Source organism: Lytechinus variegatus, chromosome 11 (assembly GCF_018143015.1).
Source record: "Lytechinus variegatus isolate NC3 chromosome 11, Lvar_3.0, whole genome shotgun sequence".
NCBI lineage: Eukaryota > Metazoa > Echinodermata > Echinoidea > Temnopleuroida > Toxopneustidae > Lytechinus > Lytechinus variegatus.
Window position 1 is genome coordinate 35652067 of NC_054750.1, and position 23126 is coordinate 35675192.

The window sequence follows — 23126 nt, forward strand, 5'->3', positions numbered from 1 at the left end:
AGCCCCCGGGAAAATTCTGGTAATGCAATTGCTATGGGTCAATTCGGGCTCAATGGGCAATAAAGAATATCGATAATTTACAGACAGGGGTGAAAGACTTTATTTTGGACCCAAATTTCCGAGGCTAAATGTGCTGATTTGCTGATTAAGCACATCTTGCGGTGTTGGGGTTGGGTTAGGACAGTTAGGTGATGTTATAGAGAAAGTGCTGTCCGTCGGAGTGCTGCATCCCGCATCATAGGCCTGCATCCATCCTGCATCACTATGCTTTGATCAAGAGTCTAAGAGGGGTGTGACGTGTCCCATCCGCACAATCACGTGACTGGTGTCTCTGGTATATTAATGAGCGACTCCCCGCTAGCTCGATCTACCGTACCGTACATACGGTATGTGTTTGTAAAATTTGTGAAGCGTATTGTCAGTCACGTCAGGGCACAGAAATGGCGATGGTGAAGTAGAGTATACGTATGGTGGACAAAAACCATATGATAGTCGGATTCGTTTCCATATTTTGGTGAATTGCGCACGTCAGGAGAAGCCTAACAATGGCTGTGACACTAAAAAAGGTGAAAGGGAGCTTAGAGCGAGTGTTTGAGAAGAATCTGCAAGATTTGGTCCGTGGTATTCGCAGCAACAAGGATAATGAAGTAAGATTTTTGTCTTGCCAAATCAAATGTTTGTGTGTATGAACTATGATTGATGTGTCTCTCTGAGTCTGACTCAGTCTGAGTGAAGACCTCAGAGGCTCATTAAAAAGACCCCCAAAGCACTAAACCCATGAAAATTGTGACCTAGCTTAAATGATCCAAAAATCATGAAAATAAAGGATTGTTGTTGTGACAGTGCAACATGCATTCTGCCCAGTCATGCCAGTCTTAACCAAGGGAGCGCGGCCCGCTTCGCAGGCTGGCGCCCAGGCCGGCGCCACTTTGACTGTGCCTCGATGTCGGGTCAGGATTCTATCACTTGATAGACCTTCATCCAGATATAGCCTATAGTCATGATAGTATATAGGCCTAGGTCTAATCGTGGTAAGTGCATAATTTCTGTTTTCACAATTTATCTTGCTATATTATATTTTGACCATAATCTACCCTTGTCCCGTGAGTATGCCTATAGATGGGTAAATACACGGTGAGCTCCTGGGCGCCGTAATTGCAGACTGGAACCTTAACTCAAAAAAACGGAAAGTTCTCTCCTACCCCAGTCTCGATCGGCCATTTTGTTATGAATCAGAACAAAAATTACTTAATCGTGGTCGTGGTAAGTGCATAATTTCAGTTTTCACAATTTATCTTGCTAGATATTTTGACCATAATCTACCCTTGTGTCCCGTGATGAGTATGGGTAAATACATGGTGAGCTCCTGGGGCTGACGCTCCCTGGGTTACCCAGTCTTGAGTAGAGGACTCCATGACATGATGATGTCTTTTTTAAATACCTTGACAGATACTTGAACGGCTCTTCATATATGTATAAGAGACAAATTATGTAAACAAAGATGGATTTTCCTAGGAAATCCCTCCTTTAATATGAAAATCATGTAAATTGTTGTGATTTTATTAATCTCTACGCCTTCCTACGCCTTAGGTTTCTTCTGTGTAACGTTAGTCTGCTTCCTTCAATCCTGAAGATTTTTGCAGAACTTGGTGAAGTTTGTGTCACAAGGATAAAGTGCATGTGCCAAATATATACATGGTGCAAGTAAAAAGAGGTATTGATCTTAGTCTCACTCTTGAGGACTCCATGATGATCTTGTATCAAAATTATGACATATACTTCTTCATCATGATGAAGTCTTGAACAGGGCTTCATATACATGTAAGAGAACAAAGTAAACAAAGCTATGAATTTCCCTAGGAAATGCATCTTTTCATAACAGTATCACTTGAAATAGGTTTATTTTATTAATTTCCTTGAACCACTTATGTATTACGTACTTTCGATACGCAATGCCGTTTTGAAGAACAATTCATAGAGAAGAATATTTTACAAATATTAAAATTAATTAAGTGATTATAAATAATTAGCAGTATCATGTTGATTATTTATAATTATGTAATAAATTTTAATATTTGTGAAATAATATTTTTTATCTTTAAATTGTTCTTTAAAATGGCATTGCTTATCGGAAGTATGTAATACGGTTAATGTTGTAAGTTAGAGCAATTACGGGATCGGAGTTCGGTTCGGAAGTTTTTCTCCTAAAATCGGAATCGGTTCGGATATCGGATCGGAAGATATTCAAAAACAAAAAAATACATTAAAATTTGCATGTGGCCGGCGCGTGGACAAATGCGGCACGCTACACTGATGGCAGAATTTGTTTTGATCTCTGACAAAAGCGGAGGAAGAAGATGATGAGTTGTTTTGATCTCCGACATAATCGGAGGAAGGAAAAAAAGATAATGACGTTCCAGCGCGCGACACTACCGCCGATCAATGATAGGCCTCTTCTCTACAACATCGTGGTGATGGCGGAGTCCGTCGTGAACTTTTAGAGGCCGCATTACTTACCGAAAAAGACGCACTATTATCCAAAGTTGTTTACGATGATATTCACCTTTTCTACAATATCGTAGCGATGGCGGAGGTGATTGTAAACTCTTAGAGGTCGCATGACCTTCCGAAAAAGACGCATTATTATCCAGAGTTGTTTACCATGATATTCACCTTCTCTACAACATCGTAGTGATGGCGGAGGTAATCGTAATCTCAAAAAGCTCGCATGACCTCCCGAAAAAGACGCATTATTATCAAAAGTTATTTGCCGTGATATTCACCTTCTCTACAACATCGTAGTGATGGCGGAGTTAATCTAATCTCAAAAAGGTCGCATGACCTCCCGAAAAAGACGCATTATTATCAAGAGTTGTTTACCGTGATATTCACCTCCTCTACAACATCGTAGTGATGGCGGAGGTAATCGTAATCTCATAAAGGTCGCATGACCTCCCGAAAAAGACGCATTATTATCAAGAGTTGTTTACCGTGATATTCACCTTCTCTACAACATCGTAGTGATGGCGGAGGTAATCGTAAACTCTTAAAGGTCGCATGACCTCCCAAAAAGGACGCATTATTATCCAGAGTTGTTTACCATGATATTCACCTTCTCTACAACATCGAAGTGATGGCGGAGGTAATCATAAACTCTTAAAGGTCGCATGACCTCCCGAAAAAGACGCATTATTATCAAGAGTTGTTTACCGTGATATTCACCTTATCTACAACATCGTATTGATGGCGGAGGTAATTGTAAACTCTTAAAGGTCGCATGACCTCCCGAAAAGGACGCATTATTATCCAGAGTTGTTTACCATGATATTCACCTTCTCTACAACATCGTAGTGATGGCGGAGGTAATCGTAACCTCATAAAGGTCGCATGACCTCCCGAAAAAGACGCATTATTATCAAGAGTTGTTTACCGTGATATTCACCTTCTCTACAACATCGTAGTGATGGCGGAGGTAATCGTAAACTCTTAAAGGTCGCATGACCTCCCAAAAAGGACGCATTATTATCCACAGTTGTTTACCATGATATTCACCTTCTCTACAACATCGAAGTGATGGCGGAGGTAATCATAAACTCTTAAAGGTCGCATGACCTCCCGAAAAAGACGCATTATTATCAAGAGTTGTTTACCGTGATATTCACCTTATCTACAACATCGTATTGATGGCGGAGGTAATTGTAAACTCTTAAAGGTCGCTTGACCTCCCGAAAAAGACGCATTATTATCCAGAGTTGTTTACCATGATATTCACCTTCTCTACAACATCGTAGTGATAGCGGAGGTAATTGTAAACTCTTAGAGGACGTATACGGTAGTCAGATAGTCGTAAATATTACCGCGCATGTCAGCGTGTTCAACTATTTTTATTTGCCTCCGCTTAAGATCAAAACATATCGTCTTTTCGTTGTTTTTCTTCCTCCATTTTTGTCGGAGATCAAAACAAATTATCACCAATTATCATTATCATCGTTTTGTTCTTCCCCGATTATGTCGAAGATCAAAACAAATCAATCTTCTCCACCTGCCTTTCCGCTAATATCGGAGATAAAAACAAATCATAATTTTCTTCCCCTTTATCTTTTTCCTTCCACCGCTTTTGTCTGAGATCAAAACAAATCACCAGCGCATTTTGACGGCAAACATGTCGCCACATGTTGTTTTTTTTGTCTTGTTATGTTTTGGTTTTTCCGATCCGATTTTTTCCCCAATGGTCAAAAATCGGAGGTCGGAAAAATGTACAAAAAAGGGGAAAATCGGATCGGATCGGGAATTGGAATAAAAATCGGTTACAGCATTAAATACGGTTCAAGGGTCGACACCATTGTATTTGCGTTGTTTACATACATGTGGATCGAGGGGTCTACTCGACATCAGTCTGGGAAGAAACCTTAAAGGACAAGTCCACCCCAACAAAAACTTGATTTGAATAAAAAGAGAAAAATTGAACAAGCATAACACTGAAAATTTCATCAAAATCGGATGTAAAATAAGAAAGTTATGGCATTTTAAAATTTCGCTTATTTAAAAAAAAATAGTGATATGAACGAGCCTGTTACACCCAAATGAGTGAGTTGATGACATCACCCACTCACTATTTCTTTTGTATTTTATTATATGAAATATGAAATATTTTTATTTTCTCATCATTGTCATGTGAAATGAAGTTTCATTCCTCCCTGAACACGTGGAATTCCATTATTTTAACATTTTGTGCTTCAGGCAAGGAGGTCCTAATCGTCAAATTCGTAAAAATTGAAATATTCTATAATTCAAACAATAAAAAACAAGAAATAGTGAGTGAGTGACATCATCGACTCTCTCATTTGGATGTAACTGGCTCGTTCATATAACTATTTTGTTGAAAGTAAGCGAAACTTCGAAATGTCATAACTTTCTTATTTTACTTCCGATTTTGATGAAATTTTCAGCATTGTGCTTGTCTGATTTTTCTCTATTGATTCAAATCAACATTTTTCTGAGGTGGACTTGACCTTTGATTTTTGTCTCGCCTGCGTAGAGGAGCGAGACATAGGTATCACTATTTCCGGTGTCGGCGTCGTCAACAATTGTGTTGTACACCCAATAACTTTCTACAGCTTCGAGGTGGGATCACCAAATTCATACCAGAGATCCATCTCTTGAAGGCACAGGTCAAGTTCGAATATGAGTCGAATTTGAATAAGGTCAAAGGTCAATGAACTTTCCATGACTGGCACTGTGCTGTGCTGTACATCCAATAACTTTCTACAGCTTCGAGGTGGGATCACCAAATACATACCAGAGGTCCATCTCATGAAGGCATTGGTCAAGTTTGAACATGAGCCGAATTTCAATAAGGTCAAAGGTCAATGAACTTTTCATGACTGGCACTGTGCTGTGTTGTACACCCAAGAACTTTCTATAGCTTCGAGATGGGATCACCAAATTCATACAAGAGGTCCATCTCCTGAAGGCACAGGTCAAGTTTGAATATGAGTTGAATTTGATTAAGGTCAAAGGTCAATGAACTTTCCATGACTGGCACTGTGCTGTGTTGTACACCCAATAACTTTCTATAGCTTCGAGATGGGATCGCCAAATTCATACCAGAGGTCCATCTGGAGGCACAGGTCAAGTTCGAATATGAGTCGAATTTGAATAAGGTTAAAGGTCAAAGGTCAATGAACTTTCCATGACTGGCACTGTGCTGTGTTGTACACCCAATAACTTTCTACAGCTTCGAGATGGGATCACCAAATTCATACCAGAGGTCCATCTCCTGAAGGCACAGGTCAAGTTCGAATATGAGTCGAATTTGAATGAGGTCAAAGGTCAATGAACTTTCCATGACTGGCACTGTGCTGTGTTGTACACCCAAGAACTTTCTACAGCTCCGAGGTAGGATTGCCAAATTCATACAAGAGGTCCATCTTTTGAAGGTGCAGGTCAAGTTCGAATGTGAGTTGAATTTGATTAAGGTCAAAGGTCAATGAACTTTCCATGACAATAAGTTTGCCATAACACCTTAATAATTAATTCAATTTTACTATTTCACTCACATTATTATGAATAACATTCTTTTTCACTAACGCAAGTCTCACGCATGATGCGTGAGACTTGGTAGCTCTGTTTAAGGGATGTCCATCCTAGCTCCTGCAGCATTGATGACACACTTGATGTATTGTGATATCGATTCATTGTGAATCTAGCTGCTCTGCATTGGATCATTTCAAGCTTGTACAATGTAGATGTTCTTGGAGGTTGATGGATCCCAGACAGTACATATAGATGCATATTCCACCAAAGGTCTGACGGGTGATTGGTTTGCTGTAGCTTTCAACTTGGGAGAGTTAACTCGCAGGTGTCTTCGTATGAAGGCAAGGGTGTTGTTAGCCTTTTGACAAACATTGCTGATGTGACTTTTCCACTTCAGGTCTGATGTGATAGTGGCACCAAGATATTTTGTTGCGTCTACAGGAGTAAGGATAGCATAGATCTTTGAGTTTGTACTGGTGTACAATCCTGTTTAGCTTCCTGGTGACTGTGATGACTTCACACTAATTGGTGTTTAATTCCATCATCCACTTACTGGTCCACTCACATAGTATGTTGAGGTCTTGTTGTAGCTGGTCAGCATCAGCATCTGACTGAACTGTGAGGTAGATGATAGCATCATCAGCAAACAGATGAACTCTTGACTTGAGTTGATCAGGAAAGTCATTGATGTAGTAGAGAAAGAGACGGGTCGAGGACAGAGCCCTGTGGCACGCCTTAAGTTACGTTGACTTGAGATGAACTACGACCATCCAGGAGCACTTGCTGTTTCCTGTTATGAAGAAAGTTGGCTATCCAGCTGTTAAAAAAATAGTAAATTAAAATGTTAAAAAAATAAAGGTTTCTTACCACCACAGACCAATGTCGTGTAGATCACAACGCAAATACAATAGGGTCAACCCTTGAACCGCTTATGTATGACATACATCCGGTTAGCGATACCGTTCTGAAGAACAATTTATAGATAAAAATTATTATTTCACAAACTTATTACGTGATTATAAATATTAGCATATACTGCTAATCTTTTCCAATTTTAACATGTATTTTTTTTTAGTTATGGAGGATACTGCCATAAACTCCTATGATGATACATCACCAAAAATTGTGCTCACTCAACCATTAAAATATGCTATCAAAATTTTGAGTGGAGTGGCTAAATGAGCACCTTAAAATTCACCAAAAAACAACCTCTGCCCAACTTTGTATATTTTACACAATCTGAAAAATGACTCTTTTGACTTTAAAAAATTTTCCTTTTTAATACAATTTTTGATTACTCATGCATGACTAAACTGATCAATTTCATTTTTACACAGGATTTGCTTAATGAGTGTAGAAAACCATGTACGAAAAACAAAATATTATATCTTAAAACTATTCTGTTCAAAAGTTACAGCATTTTAGGGGGACTTACTTTTTTTGTTGAGTATATTTCCATACCTTAAATTGAACAAGAAGAGCTTGAAAATAGTAGTACTGAGCAGAATTTTTCAGATTTCTTGCTTGAATTCATCCACTCGAAATAATATACCTGTTCCATTTTGTTCTGTGTGCACTTTTAGTTACTGTACTCCACTGCAGAATTTGCTGCAATATCCCCTCTCTTCTCCATCTTGTTCCGTGCTAACTTGGCTTTATGTTTTCTTCAAGCAATAAAAAGTACCTTGTGAGGGAATTTTTCGACAATCACTTCCTCATTTTAAGGGGAAGATTTTGCTATGCTTTTAACACCCCAAAAAATTCAGATTATTGCCAAAATAGATCACAAAGCAGTAAACTGCTGGCTCTCTCACTCATGGAATGTATAGCTTATAAAGGCCCTGTTGCATTGTTCAAGCCTTGCGAGTGAATTGTGAGTTATGATCTCACATGCTATCATTTCATGAAATTTGAACACTCATCAATTATTTTATTTAGAGTGGGATAGATACGTGTATATGCCAAATGCACAATATGTTTGTATGTTTTGTAATATTTCTTTGTTCTTGGATAGTGCCTGTTTTTTTTTCAAAATGGAATGTGTCTATTTTCCCTGCCCCCCCCCTCACCTTACTCTGCTGCCCCTGATTACATAAATTTGTCTTAACAGGCTAAATACATCTCATCATGTATGGAAGAAATCAAACAAGAGCTCAGGCAGGAAAATTCTGCAGTCAAAGCTAATGCAGTGGCTAAGCTGGTTTATGTAAGTATTTCACAACCAAAGATTGTCAGAGTTCAATAGAATTCATTTTCAATATTCTCAAAATTTATTTAAGATATAATTGTAATATTCCAAAGAATAGAGCAGTGAAATCAATATTGATACCGAGTTTTTATGGATACTGAAATATGTTAAATTCAAGGTCTCTTGCTCATGCACATGAATCCCTTTCATTATCTGTTAGTCTTATACCCCTTTCACAGTGCGCTTTTCACCGGCGAACTTCACCGGCGAAGTTCGCCAGCGAAGGGGAAAGTGTCCAGTATGAAAGGTACACAGGAGAACTTCACCGGTGAAGTTCGCCGGCGAACTTCTCCACCTCTAGAGGTGGAGAACATCGCCGGTGAAACTTCGCCGGCGAACTTCGCCGGTGAAACAGCCAGTATGAAAGTAAACCAGAGAACTTCTCCTCTTTAATGACGTCAGAGGTCAAATTTTTTCTCTCCCGAAGCGCCCTGCACCGAGAGATTCCGCGCGCAACTACTTGCAAGCTCAGCTGAATGCTGTGGCCAAGTAGATACCCTCGAATCGCCCATTGAACTTTCGCCGGTGAAAAAATGTCAGTGCGAAAGGGTACATTTTTTTTTCGCCGGTGAAGTGAGGAATGCGAGGCGGAGAAGTTCGCCGGTGAAGTTTAAAATTAAACAACAACATCTGGAAGATATTGTGTAATTGCTGAGAAAAAGCAAAATAAACATTACATTTCACCAAATTGTCTGGTCTTTTTGCAAACAATGATAGAGTGTCCTACTCCCAAATGTGCTTACATGTATATGTGTTTATAGCAGTCTTCAATGTGATCAATTTCTAGCTGAAATATCAAGATTAAAAATTTCAGTGTAACTGTTCCAGATCTAAATTTAGATCTAGGATGATGACATTTAACCTTGGTTTTACAGACTTTCTCATGAAGTCATTCTTTACTACTTCAACTACTCTCATTTTAAATCTTTAATCAACCAAAAACATTTTTTTTAAATGTGACTTTTATTGAAGTAGTCACAGCAAACACTGATAAAACTCTACATGTATGAAACATAAATATGATCACACTGAAGATTACCGACACATAAGCATGTGTGGGACAGTTTTTTTTTTTTAATCACCCTTTATTGATTAAAAAAGGGAATCAGTTTAACAATAATCCAAGGTTAGCTGTTCTAACAAACATGATACAGGGCAACATATAGTGAAAACAATGCAGTACAGTAATTTACAAGAATAAGTGGCAACTTTGGTTAATTTAGTAAGCCTTGAACACCCTTCTACCAAAGGAGGGTTCCCTGTAAAAATCATGGAAAACATTGCTATGTAGTTTGTCTCTGTGAAAGACCAAACAAATTTCAACTTATGCTTGAATTTTTTCTCAGCAATTACATACACAATTTCTTTGAGAATCCTCTGTTTGGCACATGTTACGGACACTTGTGGTCATTTGATTAGACTCTGTACAACTACATGTAATTTTGAAATCACTGTCTCTATTAATGTGTGAATGATTGTAACCTACATGTATGTATTTTTTTTCAAAGCTGAACATGTTGGGTTATGACATCAGCTGGGCAGCTTTTAATATCATTGAGGTGATGAGCTCTCCTAAGTTTACCTTCAAAAGAATAGGATACCTAGCTGCAGCTCAAAGCTTTCATGAAGGTACAGATGTACTCATGCTCACTACTAATATGATTAGAAAGGTAGGATCACATTCTCTGACATTTGATTTGCATGTGACGTTTGATTAATGATAGTAATTTATGAATGTTCTTTGAAAATAAAACAAAGAATACACCTTGGCTGAGCGCTCACCACAAAAATAGAAATGTATGATTTTATTTTTTGTTTTATTCAATATGATACCAATTAGTAAATATTCTTGGAAAATTGAAATATAGAATCTCCTTTTATTTACATGTTTAATTCAGCCCCCCCCCAAAAAAAGAAAATGTGCATAGGGTTTAGGGCAGTATTGAAATGTCCAAAATGGCCCTTGTAAGTTTGAGAATAGCCAAGATTTTATGAAATTAGCATTTGATTAACTGAGCCTAGAAGAGAGAAAAACAACCCCTTCTCTGAAAATATTTTCTTTATCTGTCCACTTTTGGAAATAGATTTTATATTCATAATTTGAGTGAAAATTCAACAAGAAATCCAATGCAATAAAACAATACATGTAAATGTACTTGGAAATGAAATTCATGAATTGCAAATGGTTGGAAAATCACAAGTTAGAGCAGTCAACACTTTGTGTTGGTAATTACAGAATATAATACTATTGCACCTTGTATACTGTACTGATCACATGACTCTCAGGAAGCGAAGCAAAAAGGTTTTGATCTCACTCATCTTCCTACATTTACTACCTGTGAATTAATAGTGGAACTAGTTTACTTATCAGTGTAAGTGTACTACAAAAAGCTGATGCAAGTACTGTGATATTCCTTTATTGTTTAAATAATAGAATATTACACTGTAGTTCTCTATTATTAAAAAGCAGTTTGAGTTTTTAATAATAATTAATACCAACATTTCTTTATCACCTTTTCTGAGAAAGGTACATGTACAAAGTGCACATTACATTTAATATATTTACAGTACTTAAAACAAAACATAAACATGAGAATGAAAAGTAAAGAACATTTGAAAGACCAATGCTGGCAAGCAGACATTAACGAAAAAGACATTTTCTTGTTTCAGGTTAAGCCTTGAACAATTTGCTACAGTTTTAATACTGGAATTGAGTCGTACATGTACAGTATGTTGCTTGACTGTTTTAGGGCAAAAGATTAGTTTATCAAACATTTTTGACAAACTGTTTTCTGATTTTTAACCAAATCTTGTAGAATTCTTGAATTTGATTAAAATGTTCATGCCTCGTATCTAGAGCCTTTTTTAAATTGATCATTCAATCAATTTTTTGTATGAACATGTTCATGTATTTATTACATTTTTTATTCATTTTTGTCTCGCCCACCGGAGGTGAAGGCGAGACTTGGGGATCCAAATGGCGTCCATCCATCTTATGATGTATAACATGTTATTGGTGGTCTGATTGCGACCAAACTTTGGGTGGTAGATGCAATAGGGGTACCATGATGTTGTGGTGCTATCTGAGGTAACATACATATAGTGTGGTCAAAGGTCATATGGGTCACATCTTTGTAGAATACTTGCAGATTTTTAAAAAAGTTTATTTACAAGACTCTTCTAACACAAAACTTGGCTATTTTCTGGTCCAATGGCAAGTACTAAACTTGATGATAGATGCACTAGGAGTAATATCATGCTGCAGTGCTGTGGGAGGTCACATGGTGAGGTCAAAGGTCATTTGAAGTCATGTGTTTGCCTGCAAGACTCGTATGATACATAACTCAGCATATTGTGCTCCAATATAAAACAATCTTTGGCAATAAATGCTATTAATAAACAAAAAAAAACTTGCTGAAATTTCAAATTGTATATCTTTACATCCATGAAAAATGGCCTATTTTCTGCATTTCTTTGAAATTAGTTTAGTTAGAAAGTATCAAGAAAATGAATATCCCCTTCTTTCTTGATTCTGAATTTCTTAAAGATCATTTTCAGCTTATGTCACATGGGATCTACCAACATGAATATCTACATGTGGGACCAAACTATGAAAGTTTTTGGCAATACAATCGTCATTCCATAAATTGACCTAAACCTTACAGTTTGTGACCATGAACAGGGAAAAGGATAAGTGTTAGAATAATTGATATCAAACTTTTTTGCATGCTTTTTGGGCCCTATTCTCAATTTGAAAAAAAAATTGTATTACTAAAAAACAATCAAAATGTAATCTAAATCTGAGCTGAGGTAAGTAAATGAAATTTTGCTTAACCCACAATGCATGCTACAAATCCAGTTTGAAGGTGGTAAAAAAAAATCAAGTCAAGATAATGACTCCAATGACAATAAGTCGATATTGACAATTCAATGACTTATTCTTGGCTTTATTGGCACAAAATGTATTAAGTTTAGGTCTATTTATGGAATGACCATATTATTTGTTTTGCCCAAATTTTTCATACTGTGGTCCAACATATAGACGTTAATGTTAGTTGATCTAGTGTGACATCAACTGAAAATATTTCAGTCTAGAAAGAAGGGAATTTTCTTGATATTTTACACTTAAATCTACATGTATTAACTTCAAGAAAATATCAGAGGTAGCTGAACGTTTTTTTGATGTAAAAATGTGAAATTTTATAACTTTTGGGGATTAGAAAAATTAATCTATTCATTTGGTTGTCACAGTAGTAAACACATGTCTTCAATGGTTGTTTGAACGGCGTTAAAACTTTTAGAATCGGTTCTATTGGTAATAGATACACTTGGGATTTATTGATGTTTGTACGGTGCCTTGACTGCCTTCAGAGGTCACATGGTGAAGTCAAAGGTCATTTCAGGTTAAAGTTTACCTATAGCACTCATGTGGCAGATAACTTTGTAACCCTTGTACACTTTGGTTATAGATGAACTGGGGGAAGGTAACATGGCCATTAGAGGTAACATCACAAGGTTGTGTTCATTTGAAGTCAGACTTTAACATGTGCCAGCAAGACTGGTGAAATCAAACTTGGCTTGGGATGATATATACTAGTATGCTTTTCACACTGTACTTTTTGTCCTAAATTGGTGGGGCTAAGGGGGGTCTTAGCCCCACCAATTTCCCGGGGTTAAGCTTAGCCCACTTCATTTTCACACTAAGTTTTAGCAAAGTGGGCTAGCACGGTAAATAGTACGGTACTATCTGGCCCTGCAAAAAAGCAGGGTTAGCCGGCTTATTGTGGTGCCAGCACCACAATTGCGGTGCTAAGAGATGCAGTGTGAAAACGAAACAGGGCTAAGGAAAGTGGGACTAAGCATTAGCCAATCACAGAAGTCCAATTGCACGTTAATCACGCTCTGTTTGGTAAAACCATCAATATTCATGAGGTGAGGGATAGTCCGGGGTTAAGGCATTAACCATGGTTGAGCAGATAGTATGGGGTTAAGAAAGACAGTGTGAATCGAAAAAAGATAGTATGGGGTTAAGGATAGTATGGGGTTAAGGAAATGCAATGTGAAAAGCATACATGTATAGGGAAACCTTCATATTACATACATGTACATGTAGTCATGGGTGGGTGAGACACAGTTTGTCTATTATGGGTTTTTTCTTCATTTGTCTACCTTGTCAGGTCTTAATGTATTGATTTATTTTATCCTTTTATTTATTGATATATTATTTTTCAAGTATGGGGCAGAGGATGGTACATGTATATAATTATGTTTTCAGAAAATTCCCATTGCTTAAAATAAAACACATTTTATTGAATCGAATGATGAATTATATTGCACCGATGAAAAACAACAGGATTTGAATAGCCACAACCAGTATGAGACAGGCATCGCTATCACAGGCTTAGCATGTATTTTGACCTCTGACCTTGCCCATGATCTGGCCAATGATATCATGGCACTGGTAAGTTTTAACTGTGCCATAAAGCGTTGTGGATCAGTCACTATTATAGCCCAACCTCTGTTTTATCAGCTGTGGTATTCTCTGTACTGATATCTGTTACAGACCATGGAATTATCAAACATGATTGCTATTTAAGAAAGGCAGTTTATTGCTTGGGCCTGGAAATAATTTATAATTTTTAAAGAGGGCATGCTAGTTTGTTAAAAAAATGGTCAACCCCCCTCAAAAAAAGGTTTTCACTCTAAATTTAAATCTGTCATTTTGGCCAAGAAATATTTTACAAGCAAAAAGAGTTTTTGCTCCCCACTCACATACATGTATGAAGGAGATTTAAGTCAAATATCTACATTATAGCATTCCAGGGCCATGCAAAATTTAGAAAACCGGTGCGATAGCAGAGCATGTACACAGAATACCTTGAGACTTTGTTTTTGACATCGTGAAGTAAAAGTTGACCTTTAGTGTTTTTTTGTAGGATGTTCTTTTTGTGGTTAAGACAGTACTCTTGTCTTTTTCCTAAAATCTTGAAGCCAGTTGAAAATTGCTTGAATAATTGTTGCCAATCAATTGACTATTAACAGCCGATCTATTGGTTCCACTGTTTATAGCCGTTACAAGATTTAGAAAAAATATGAGAAAATAAAATTTGCAGCATTTTAATATAAAAGCCTATTGCAGTTAGTATTTTATAAGGACTAAAAAACATTTTGGTGAGGAAATATATCGGCTCTATGGGTTATCAGTGGCTCATATTTGTCTTTTCTGTCAATCTTTATTTTAAGCTGGAAACATGTAGGCTATCTATAAATACTAATAGTGGGAATGTTAAACCATAGACCCTACAGTGGTTTACCCCCTTTGTATTCTGTCCTTTGTCTAGATCTTTCAACTGGCTCCATGATTTACTGAAATTACCACATTTTAAGTATTAAACCAGTGAAAAGTGTTGATATTGTGCTTTCTTTACCTTTCTCTTCCATTTTTCTTCCAATTCTGATTTCCCACTTTTCCTCCCTAATCCCTTGTCCATATACCTTCTTGTATCTTTCCTTCCTTCCCATATAAACTTACGTTTCATTTAATTTGAGTTGATTCTTTACTTGTTCTTTGCACCCCTAACATTGCTCCAAATTAATGTTTTGTTGTGAAAATCATCTTTTATCATTATGTCTTTGAATAAAACTCACCATTTTTCTTACCTTTGATATTGAAAATTCTAATTCATTCCTAATTTCCTTTTCCCCATAATATGTTGTTACTATCTGTCAAATTTCTACTCATAAAACTACCCATTCCGCATTGTACTTTCTATTATGCCTCTCCATATGGAATTCCTATCTTTCTTCTCACTTCCTTAATTCGTTAAAGCAATGTCTATGTACCCACCTGCAACCTTATTCCTCAAACTCCTCTTCTCCCCATCACATTCAATGAAATTTCTACAAAACTCTTGTACATTGCTCTTTACATATAAAAATCCTATTATTGATTTTCCTATTCATGATTTTTGCTTCTGTAATACCTCAATCTTTTTTCCATATTTACCTACCCCTTCCCTTACCCCCCAATTACATCCATTAATTGATCATCTATAATATATTTGCCCATATACATGTGAACCATAAATTAACATCCCACCCTATTCATCTTGTACCTGTATCCCACTTCATGTATATTGCCTCTCTTTCATGCCTCTAAATTTCTAACCCATTTTACAAATGTTGCTGCTTTATCCATCAACAATCTACCCTTGATATTTCACCCCATAAACCTATTTCTTTCATCCCACCTATCTAAACCACTTCTGCATCTCTATTTACCCCCTTGATACCCCCACTGGTACTCCTATCTACGTACCCCCTGCCTCCTCTCCTCCGTACCCCATTTGTAGGATATTAACAGTGTCAGCCAGTATGAAGCAGGTATCGCCATGGCAGGGCTTGCATGTTTCACTTCCCCTGATATTGCCAGAGATCTGGCCAATGACCTCATGAGTCTGGTGAGTTGATATGACCCCCTTTGACCCCTTATGACCCTAACATGAAGTACCATTGACATCCCACTGTTTCTTTGTCCTGAAAGGAGCTACATATTTTGTAAAACTTGTGCTATTTGTATTTTTCTTCCCCTAATGTGGTAGTGTCTTAGAAATTGTGATATATATTCATATCAGTGTTCTGTATTCTTATTATATTCCTGCACAGTGCAGTGTCTCCATCTTATTTACCTAGTTACATAGATTTTGGTATATATATATACATACATGTAGTCAATGTTGATTTGAGCGTCAATTGTGTTTTCATAATGTAATTATTGATTTCTTTTTACATGTACACGTATCCATGAATAAAGAGGATGGTTACAATTTACTATATGTATGTTTTACTTTTAACTGCTACAAATCCTTTATGATATGTGAAATAATCATACCATATTTCTGTTTTGTTCATGACTAAAAAAATTGAATGTAATGAATTAAATAAATTTTCCCTACTTTGACAAAATTGATGAACATTATAAAGCAAGAGCTGGAGAAACACATGAAGAAACCACTTATTCATTTCTGTTCCTATGATGCATTTATTGAAATATTTGTTGGTTTTTCTAATATTGATTTTCTCACAACACAAATTATAGATGGCATCTACAAGACCCTATATTAGGAAGAAGGCAGTGCTTCTTATGTACAAGATTTTCCTCAAGGTAAGTGATATCTTTTGGGGCATTAGTTTACCACAAGATACCTATTATCATGCTATGAGGCTATTCTATTGAGGGTGCTTACTCTTATCAAGTATGAATTATCATAATAATGGCCAAACAAAGCTATGTGTATTCTTTTTTTAGAATAATGATAAGTTCCTTGTTTATAGTGAATCACCATCTCAAAGCAATGACAGGTCTTAATGGTTTCTAAATATACTGCTAATATTAGGGCCTGAAATGATTGTGTAATATGTAATTACATGATGTTTGGTTACTTTGTTTCCTGATAGCCTACAAAAAGCAACTACCATATTTACACAAGAACTTGTATTGGAACTGCCTGTATTTCTTGCATATATTTAGTAAATCGAAAAATCCCCCAAGAGCTTTTATTTTCATATGATACAGAAATGTTTGTATTTGGAGAATGTTGGAAATCTTGTTGAAGACTTTACCCTAAAACGGCAGGGGGGAGTTGAATCAACCCCCCTCGACATTTTCTGCGACCATTCTGCTGCACAATTTTTTTTCGTCCACACCCCTTGCTGACTTTTTACTTTGAAGTCTTGCGCATCTTTTGAGACCAAATTTACAATGCCCCTGGGTATGCGGATGGAAAAGTATGCAACATTACATGTAAAGTGCATGTCAGACCCAAAATGTGATTTTGTATACAAAGTCAATGTAAATTGAGTTTTCTCATCTTCTTCATAAATATATGACTATTTTTACCTTTATCAGCTAAAATTAATTTTGCATAATTATTCTTCAAAAAGGTTTTGCTATTAAACGAAAAAACAGAAAAACAAAAGGCTGATAAAACAAAGAATGCAACGTGGAGAAGATTTACGGTTCACCATGTGTAATATGAAGAAGGGAAGGAAATACAGGCCGAAAGATTGAAATGGAAAGACGAGATAGAATATACAGAGAAAATTAGAAGTATTCTTTTCTTGAAAGTGAGTGAAGTCCTGAAAAGGATTGTAAACCAGATGAGATGAGCTGAATATGGCTTGAGTAGCACGGTTTGAGTAGTAGCAGGTTGAAGTGAAGAAATGCATTAGAAATTCATAATACAATAAAATAAATTTAAAAAATCATTTTTATTTTTTTATTTGTAATTGTTGAAAATGGTACAAATGTATGTACAGAATATTGACACCAAAAATTTGCATTCTAGGATCTTTTTATAGTAAATTAATGCAAAAATTGTAATTTACATGTAGGCATAAATTAGCACAATTCATTCATTTAAGAAAAATCTTATTGTTTCAGAAAAGTCTTGTAGATTACATCCCACAGTATTATAATTGGCGGCTGAGATCTCAAGAGAGGGGGGGGGGGTTGATGAAAAAAAATCCTGATCTTGTTAGGGATAAACATGTATGCGTATAAAAGCTTGAGTTAGATGACAGTTAATGCTCTGGGCAGTGTTTGACCATCCAATCCTAATGACAGTAAAGTCCTTCCTACTACTTTGATTGTTTCAAGCCATCATCTGTTATAAGCTACTGAAATCTTTACATCTGATTGGCTCAGAGCAAAACTTTATTAAAGCACTATTTGTTATATCAGGGCTCAACACTAGCAGGGGTCCGATGGTCCCAGACCGGTAAAAATCGCTGTCGGGCGGTTAGATTTTCAGAAATAGGAAGATTTACTGGTTCGACATGACCAGTAAAAAATATCATTGTCGGGCCAGTAATTTTTCCAAAAATAGCAAGATCTGACATGACCAGTAATAAAAACCATTATTGGACCAATAACTTCCAGAAATGGTCAAATTCACTGCAAACCATTCCCCCCCCCCCCCCCCCCCCCGATAAATTCTGTCATTCACACACAGAATACAATATTTAAATTTCAACAGAATGAATCGCACGTAATTGCTACTAGAGCAGATACAGTGTACATGTATTGTAGCCAGTCACACAACCCACGTGGTAAATTCTCTACTGGCTGCGCGATCGAACGAAGCTTGGCTAAACTCTTGCAGAAATCTCTCACAGAACTTTCAAAATTCACGGTTCATACTCATGAAAGGCTCTTATAATGTCCATTTTTCCTAAAAATTGGAGTAACTCTGTCATTTGTAAAAAGTAAAAGGATAAATTTTCACTTCTGTTTGGTTCGAACAGATCGGGTTTCGGGTGATATCGTCTGAATACATATTAGCCCCACATATGCATTTATGTGTGTGTTGATACACTTGGTTTCTGACTTTCTTTCGTAGCTATTTTAATTGAGCCAAAAATAAATTGATAAATTATTTGATGATAGTTTTAGCTTTCTTCCTCTGTTTTCTTCCTATCTTTCTTTCCTTCTTTCTTTCAATCTTTCTTTGTTTCTTCCCTCTCTTCTTTCATTTTTTTGTTACTGTCTTTCTTTTTTATTTTCCCTTTTTTTTCTTAAATTTGTTCTTTCATTCTTTCTATCCTTTTATGAAATATTTTTCTCTATTTGTTTTTTCTTTCTTTCTCTTTCTTCCTTCCTTCCTTCCTTTCTTTTTGATATATTTTTTTTCTTTAATTCTTGAGTCCATCCATCCTATATTCATCTCTTCTCTTCTTCCTTTCTTTCCTTCTCTTCCTTTTACCCTTTTCTTTCCTTCATTCTTCATTATTTCTTTGTTTCTGTCTTCCTTCCATCCATAATTCATTTACCTTTTTTATTTCTTCCTTTCTTTGTCTCTGTCTTTCTTTTTTTCTTCCTTTCATCTATTCTTTTACCTTTTCTTTTTTTATATTGCTTGCTCCTTTCCTTCCTTCCCTTAAGTTCATTTCTTTCTTTCTTTCCTTCTATCTATCATTTTACTTTTCTTTATTTCTTCCTTAATTCCTTTCTTCCTTCTTTCCATCTCTCCTTTAACCCTTTCTTTTTTATTGCTTCTTCTTTCTTTCCTTTACTACTTTCTGGATTTGTTCTTTCTCTCTGTATTGCTTGCTTCATTTCTTTCCTTCATTTCTTTTTTTCTTTCTTCTTTTTTTTGTTCCTTCTTTATTCCTTCCTCCTTTCCTTCTTTAGTTCTTTATTTTTTTCCTTCCTTCACATCTATCCTTTCTTTACCTTTTTTTCTTCCTTCCTTCCTTCTTTTTATTCTTTCTTTCTTTTCCTCCCTTTCCTTCCTTTCTCTTATTCTTTCTTTTCCTTCCTTCCTTCCTTTCTTCCTTCCTTCCTTCCTTCCTTCCTTTTCTTTCTTTCTTTCTTTCTTTCTTCCTTTCTGTCTTGCTTTCTTTTTGTCCTTCATTCCTTCTTTTTATTTTTTTTTTGGGGGGGGGTAACGAAAGGCTAGAAAAATAAACTTGTGCCTTTTTTTATGTTTTCTTATTTTTTGGGACCAGTAGATTTCAGGTTCGGACCAGTAAAAATTTGAAAAACTGGGTATCTACTGGTCCAACCTATTCATGTCGGACCAGTATGGGTTAGTGTGGAGCCCTGGTTATATTAACTGCTCCCCCATGATATAGTCATGTGCTGATTGTGCTTGTCTTGTTTTTTTTATAGTTCCCTGATGCCCTCAGACCTGCCTTTCCAAGACTGAAGGAAAAACTTGAAGATCCAGATCCAGGTAATGTCACATTTAATGTCTAAATATCAAATTTGACATTTTTGCATTCAGTATGCCCAAAGTTTCATTGAAATAATGCTGGATAGCATGTAACTTATTGTATATTTCTTTCAATATATGTACAAATAAAAACATAGAAATAACAGTAATTTTGCACATTTACCATTGAAAGACATTAGAAGTAATCCATAGTAATAGGAATTTAACCCCTTGGCCTAGAGGTACAGTGCTATCAATCAGGAATGTGATTAATTAAATCTATACCCAATGCAGTATGTGTTGGCATTCCTGAAGCATTATCATCCCAGAAAATAGATGCTGGGAGGACATTATCAGAATGTTTTTTTTTCACATCTATTTGACTGGAAGGTTAGTGCAACATGTAAAGGAAAGATATATAACCAATGCATTCTTTCTTTGGTTTAGGTGTCCAGTCTGCAGCAGTCAATGTCATCTGTGAGTTAGCCAGAAAGAACCCTCGCAATTACCTATCTCTAGCTCCACTATTCTTCAAACTAATGACATCATCTACTAATAACTGGATGCTTATCAAAATTATTAAACTGGTAAATAATGTTTTTATTTTGTATGTAGCTTTTATGATGTATGTTAGAAATTATATTCTATTGAACATAATGGGAGTTGTAACTTTTTTCAAAATTCAGAATCCATTAAAATGACTAATTGTTTGTAGACCTAACTAATATATGTACCAAATGATTTTGGTAGATATTGTGTAATTGTTGAGAAATTAGCAAAATAAAAATCATTATGGCATTCCAATGATTTGGTGACGGATAACATTGATTTTAAAGGGGAAGTTTGATTGAATAGAGTAGAAAAAATATACTGGTGAAGGGTTGATGAAAATCCTTCAAAGAATGACAGAGATATGAACTTTTAAATTTTTGATTTGTGACGTCATATGCGAGCAGCTTCATAATATGTTCTGGGTCCCGTAACACAAAGGTTAGTGATTAATCATATATGCTTGATTTTCATGATTAATTGTAAATTGTAGAAAAATGTTCTATGATTATTGCTAAGCTTTGATTTATGGACCCCTGTATTATAAATTCCATAAAAAATTTGAAACTCTTCTCGCCTGCAGAGCTGAGCATGACTATAGACACAGCTTTTGGCAGCACGCCGCCGTTGTCAACATTGATATTTTACAATTGTGTGCATTCATTGAATATTATGTCAAGTTGCTACAGCCAAGCTCTTATATCAACACATGTTCTCTGAAATGTTTTAGCACATTACCATTGATTGAACAACTGCACATAGAGTGTATTCAGTGACACAAAACTGAAAATATTTCCTAAAGAAAAAAACATTCTTGAAATTCACATGTGAATATATTGATTGAAAGATAATGACAAGTTTTTTTTATATTTATATTAGTTTGGTGCCCTCACACCGTTAGAGCCTAGACTTGGAAAGAAATTATTAGAGCCCCTCACTAATCTCATTCACAGGTAAGACTGCAATTATTCATATCTTATTTAATGTACATGTTTATAAATCCCATGGACCTAAAATGATAGACGATTAATGCGAGCATTCTTTTGATGCAATCGTAGTCAACGTATCCTGATTATGTGCATGTTATACCTCACATTTGATCTACCGTGGCCATACAGCGAGTCGAAAAACATCCGTTCTAACATTTTTTGTCTCACCTGCGAAGCAGAGTGAGACTATAGGCGCCGCTTTTCCGACGGCGACGGCGGCGGCGTCAACATCAAATCTTAACCTGAGGTTAAGTTTTTTCAATTTTTTTCAATTTCAATTTATTTCATTCAAAATTAAAAACAATTACAAGGTAAAAATATATATACAAATAAAATAGAATGTGGAGACAGCTAGGAAGAACATTGAAGTCTTATAAAATGCTGCCACCAATAATACAAACAATTAAAACCAAGTAATATACAAACAAAAGAAAAGAGAGCATATTTCAAATGAATAACAAAATGATACATATAAAATAAATTAAGCAGTTTACAAAACCTAACAAACCCTAAACAGACATAACAAAAGACACAAAGATAAAAATGAGCCTGATAATTTACATGTAATTTTGTAATAGTAATTTCTTATAATTCCTTTTAAAGACATTTAACGAAGGGCTTAATTTCATTTCTTCTGACAGAGCATTCCAAATTTTTGGTCCTTTGTAAAAAGCTGAATTTATGCCAGCATTTGTTTTAAAAAGAGGTAAATAAAAATTCAACGGGTTTCGCATATCATAAGAAGTTATTTCAGAAATCAGAGTGAACTTATACATGAGAGATATAGGTACAACATTTTTAGATATTAAATACATTAAAATAGCTGTATTTAAATTATTCAAATCGTATATATTCAACAATTTTAATTCATGAAAAATAGGTGATGTATGGGCAAGAAAACTGGCATGAAAGACAATACGAACTGCTTTTTTCTGCAAACGAAATAGTCTTAACATCGAGTAATTGGTGGAAGATGCCCAAGCAACATTGCAATAATTTAGGTGCGGAGTAACAATAGCATTATATATCATGAATAAAATATTTCTAGGAAAAAATCTTAATTTATATAAAACACCTAAACATTTTGAAACTTTATTACAGACCTCACTAATATGTTCATGCCAATTTAATTTAGAATCAATAAGTACACCAAGAAATTTTAGAGATTGTACAACTTTTATATTTTCATTCATCTTAATATTCAAATCGTTATAATCAATTTTCTTATTCGTAAAAATCATACACTGTGTTTTCTTTACATTTAAAATCAATTTATTAAAGATTAGCCATTTACTGATTTTCTGCAATTCAATACTAAAATTCAAACATAAAGTATTAACATTATCATGGCTCATGAAAGCACTAGTGTCATCGGCATATAGAATAAACTGTAACTTATCTGAGACATTACAAATATCATTCATATAAATAAGAAAAAGAAGTGGTCCCAGAATAGATCCCTGAGGCACTCCACATCCGATTTTCCTCAATTCAGACTTAGTGTTATTTACAGTTACAAATTGTTTTCGATCAGCCAAATAACTTTCAAACATTTTTAACAAAATTCCACGAATACCATAACTTTCTAAC

The 23126-nt window shown here is 35.6% G+C and overlaps 1 protein-coding gene across 8 annotated transcripts in view; it reads left to right on the forward strand.

Annotated features, from left to right (window-relative positions):
• The first annotated feature begins 347 nt into the window (after positions 1 to 347).
• The window catches only part of LOC121424483 (AP-3 complex subunit delta-1-like), a 99096-nt gene continuing 76317 nt past the window's right edge, over positions 348 to 23126 (forward strand). For 5 of the 8 annotated variants that reach the window (XM_041620180.1, XM_041620187.1, XM_041620183.1 and 2 more), the window contains exons 1-8: positions 350 to 647; positions 8147 to 8242; positions 9793 to 9954; positions 15637 to 15744; positions 16383 to 16448; positions 19956 to 20019; positions 20446 to 20585; positions 21427 to 21500. In XM_041620180.1, coding sequence (XP_041476114.1) covers positions 546 to 647; positions 8147 to 8242; positions 9793 to 9954; positions 15637 to 15744; positions 16383 to 16448; positions 19956 to 20019; positions 20446 to 20585; positions 21427 to 21500 — 812 coding nt within the window. In that variant the 5' untranslated portion in view covers positions 350 to 545. Of the gene's footprint in view, positions 648 to 8146; positions 8243 to 9792; positions 9955 to 13637; positions 13746 to 15636; positions 15745 to 16382; positions 16449 to 19955; positions 20020 to 20445; positions 20586 to 21426; positions 21501 to 23126 lie in introns of all 8 variants that reach the window. The other 3 variants (XM_041620184.1, XM_041620181.1, XM_041620185.1) reach the window with 3 other exon arrangements.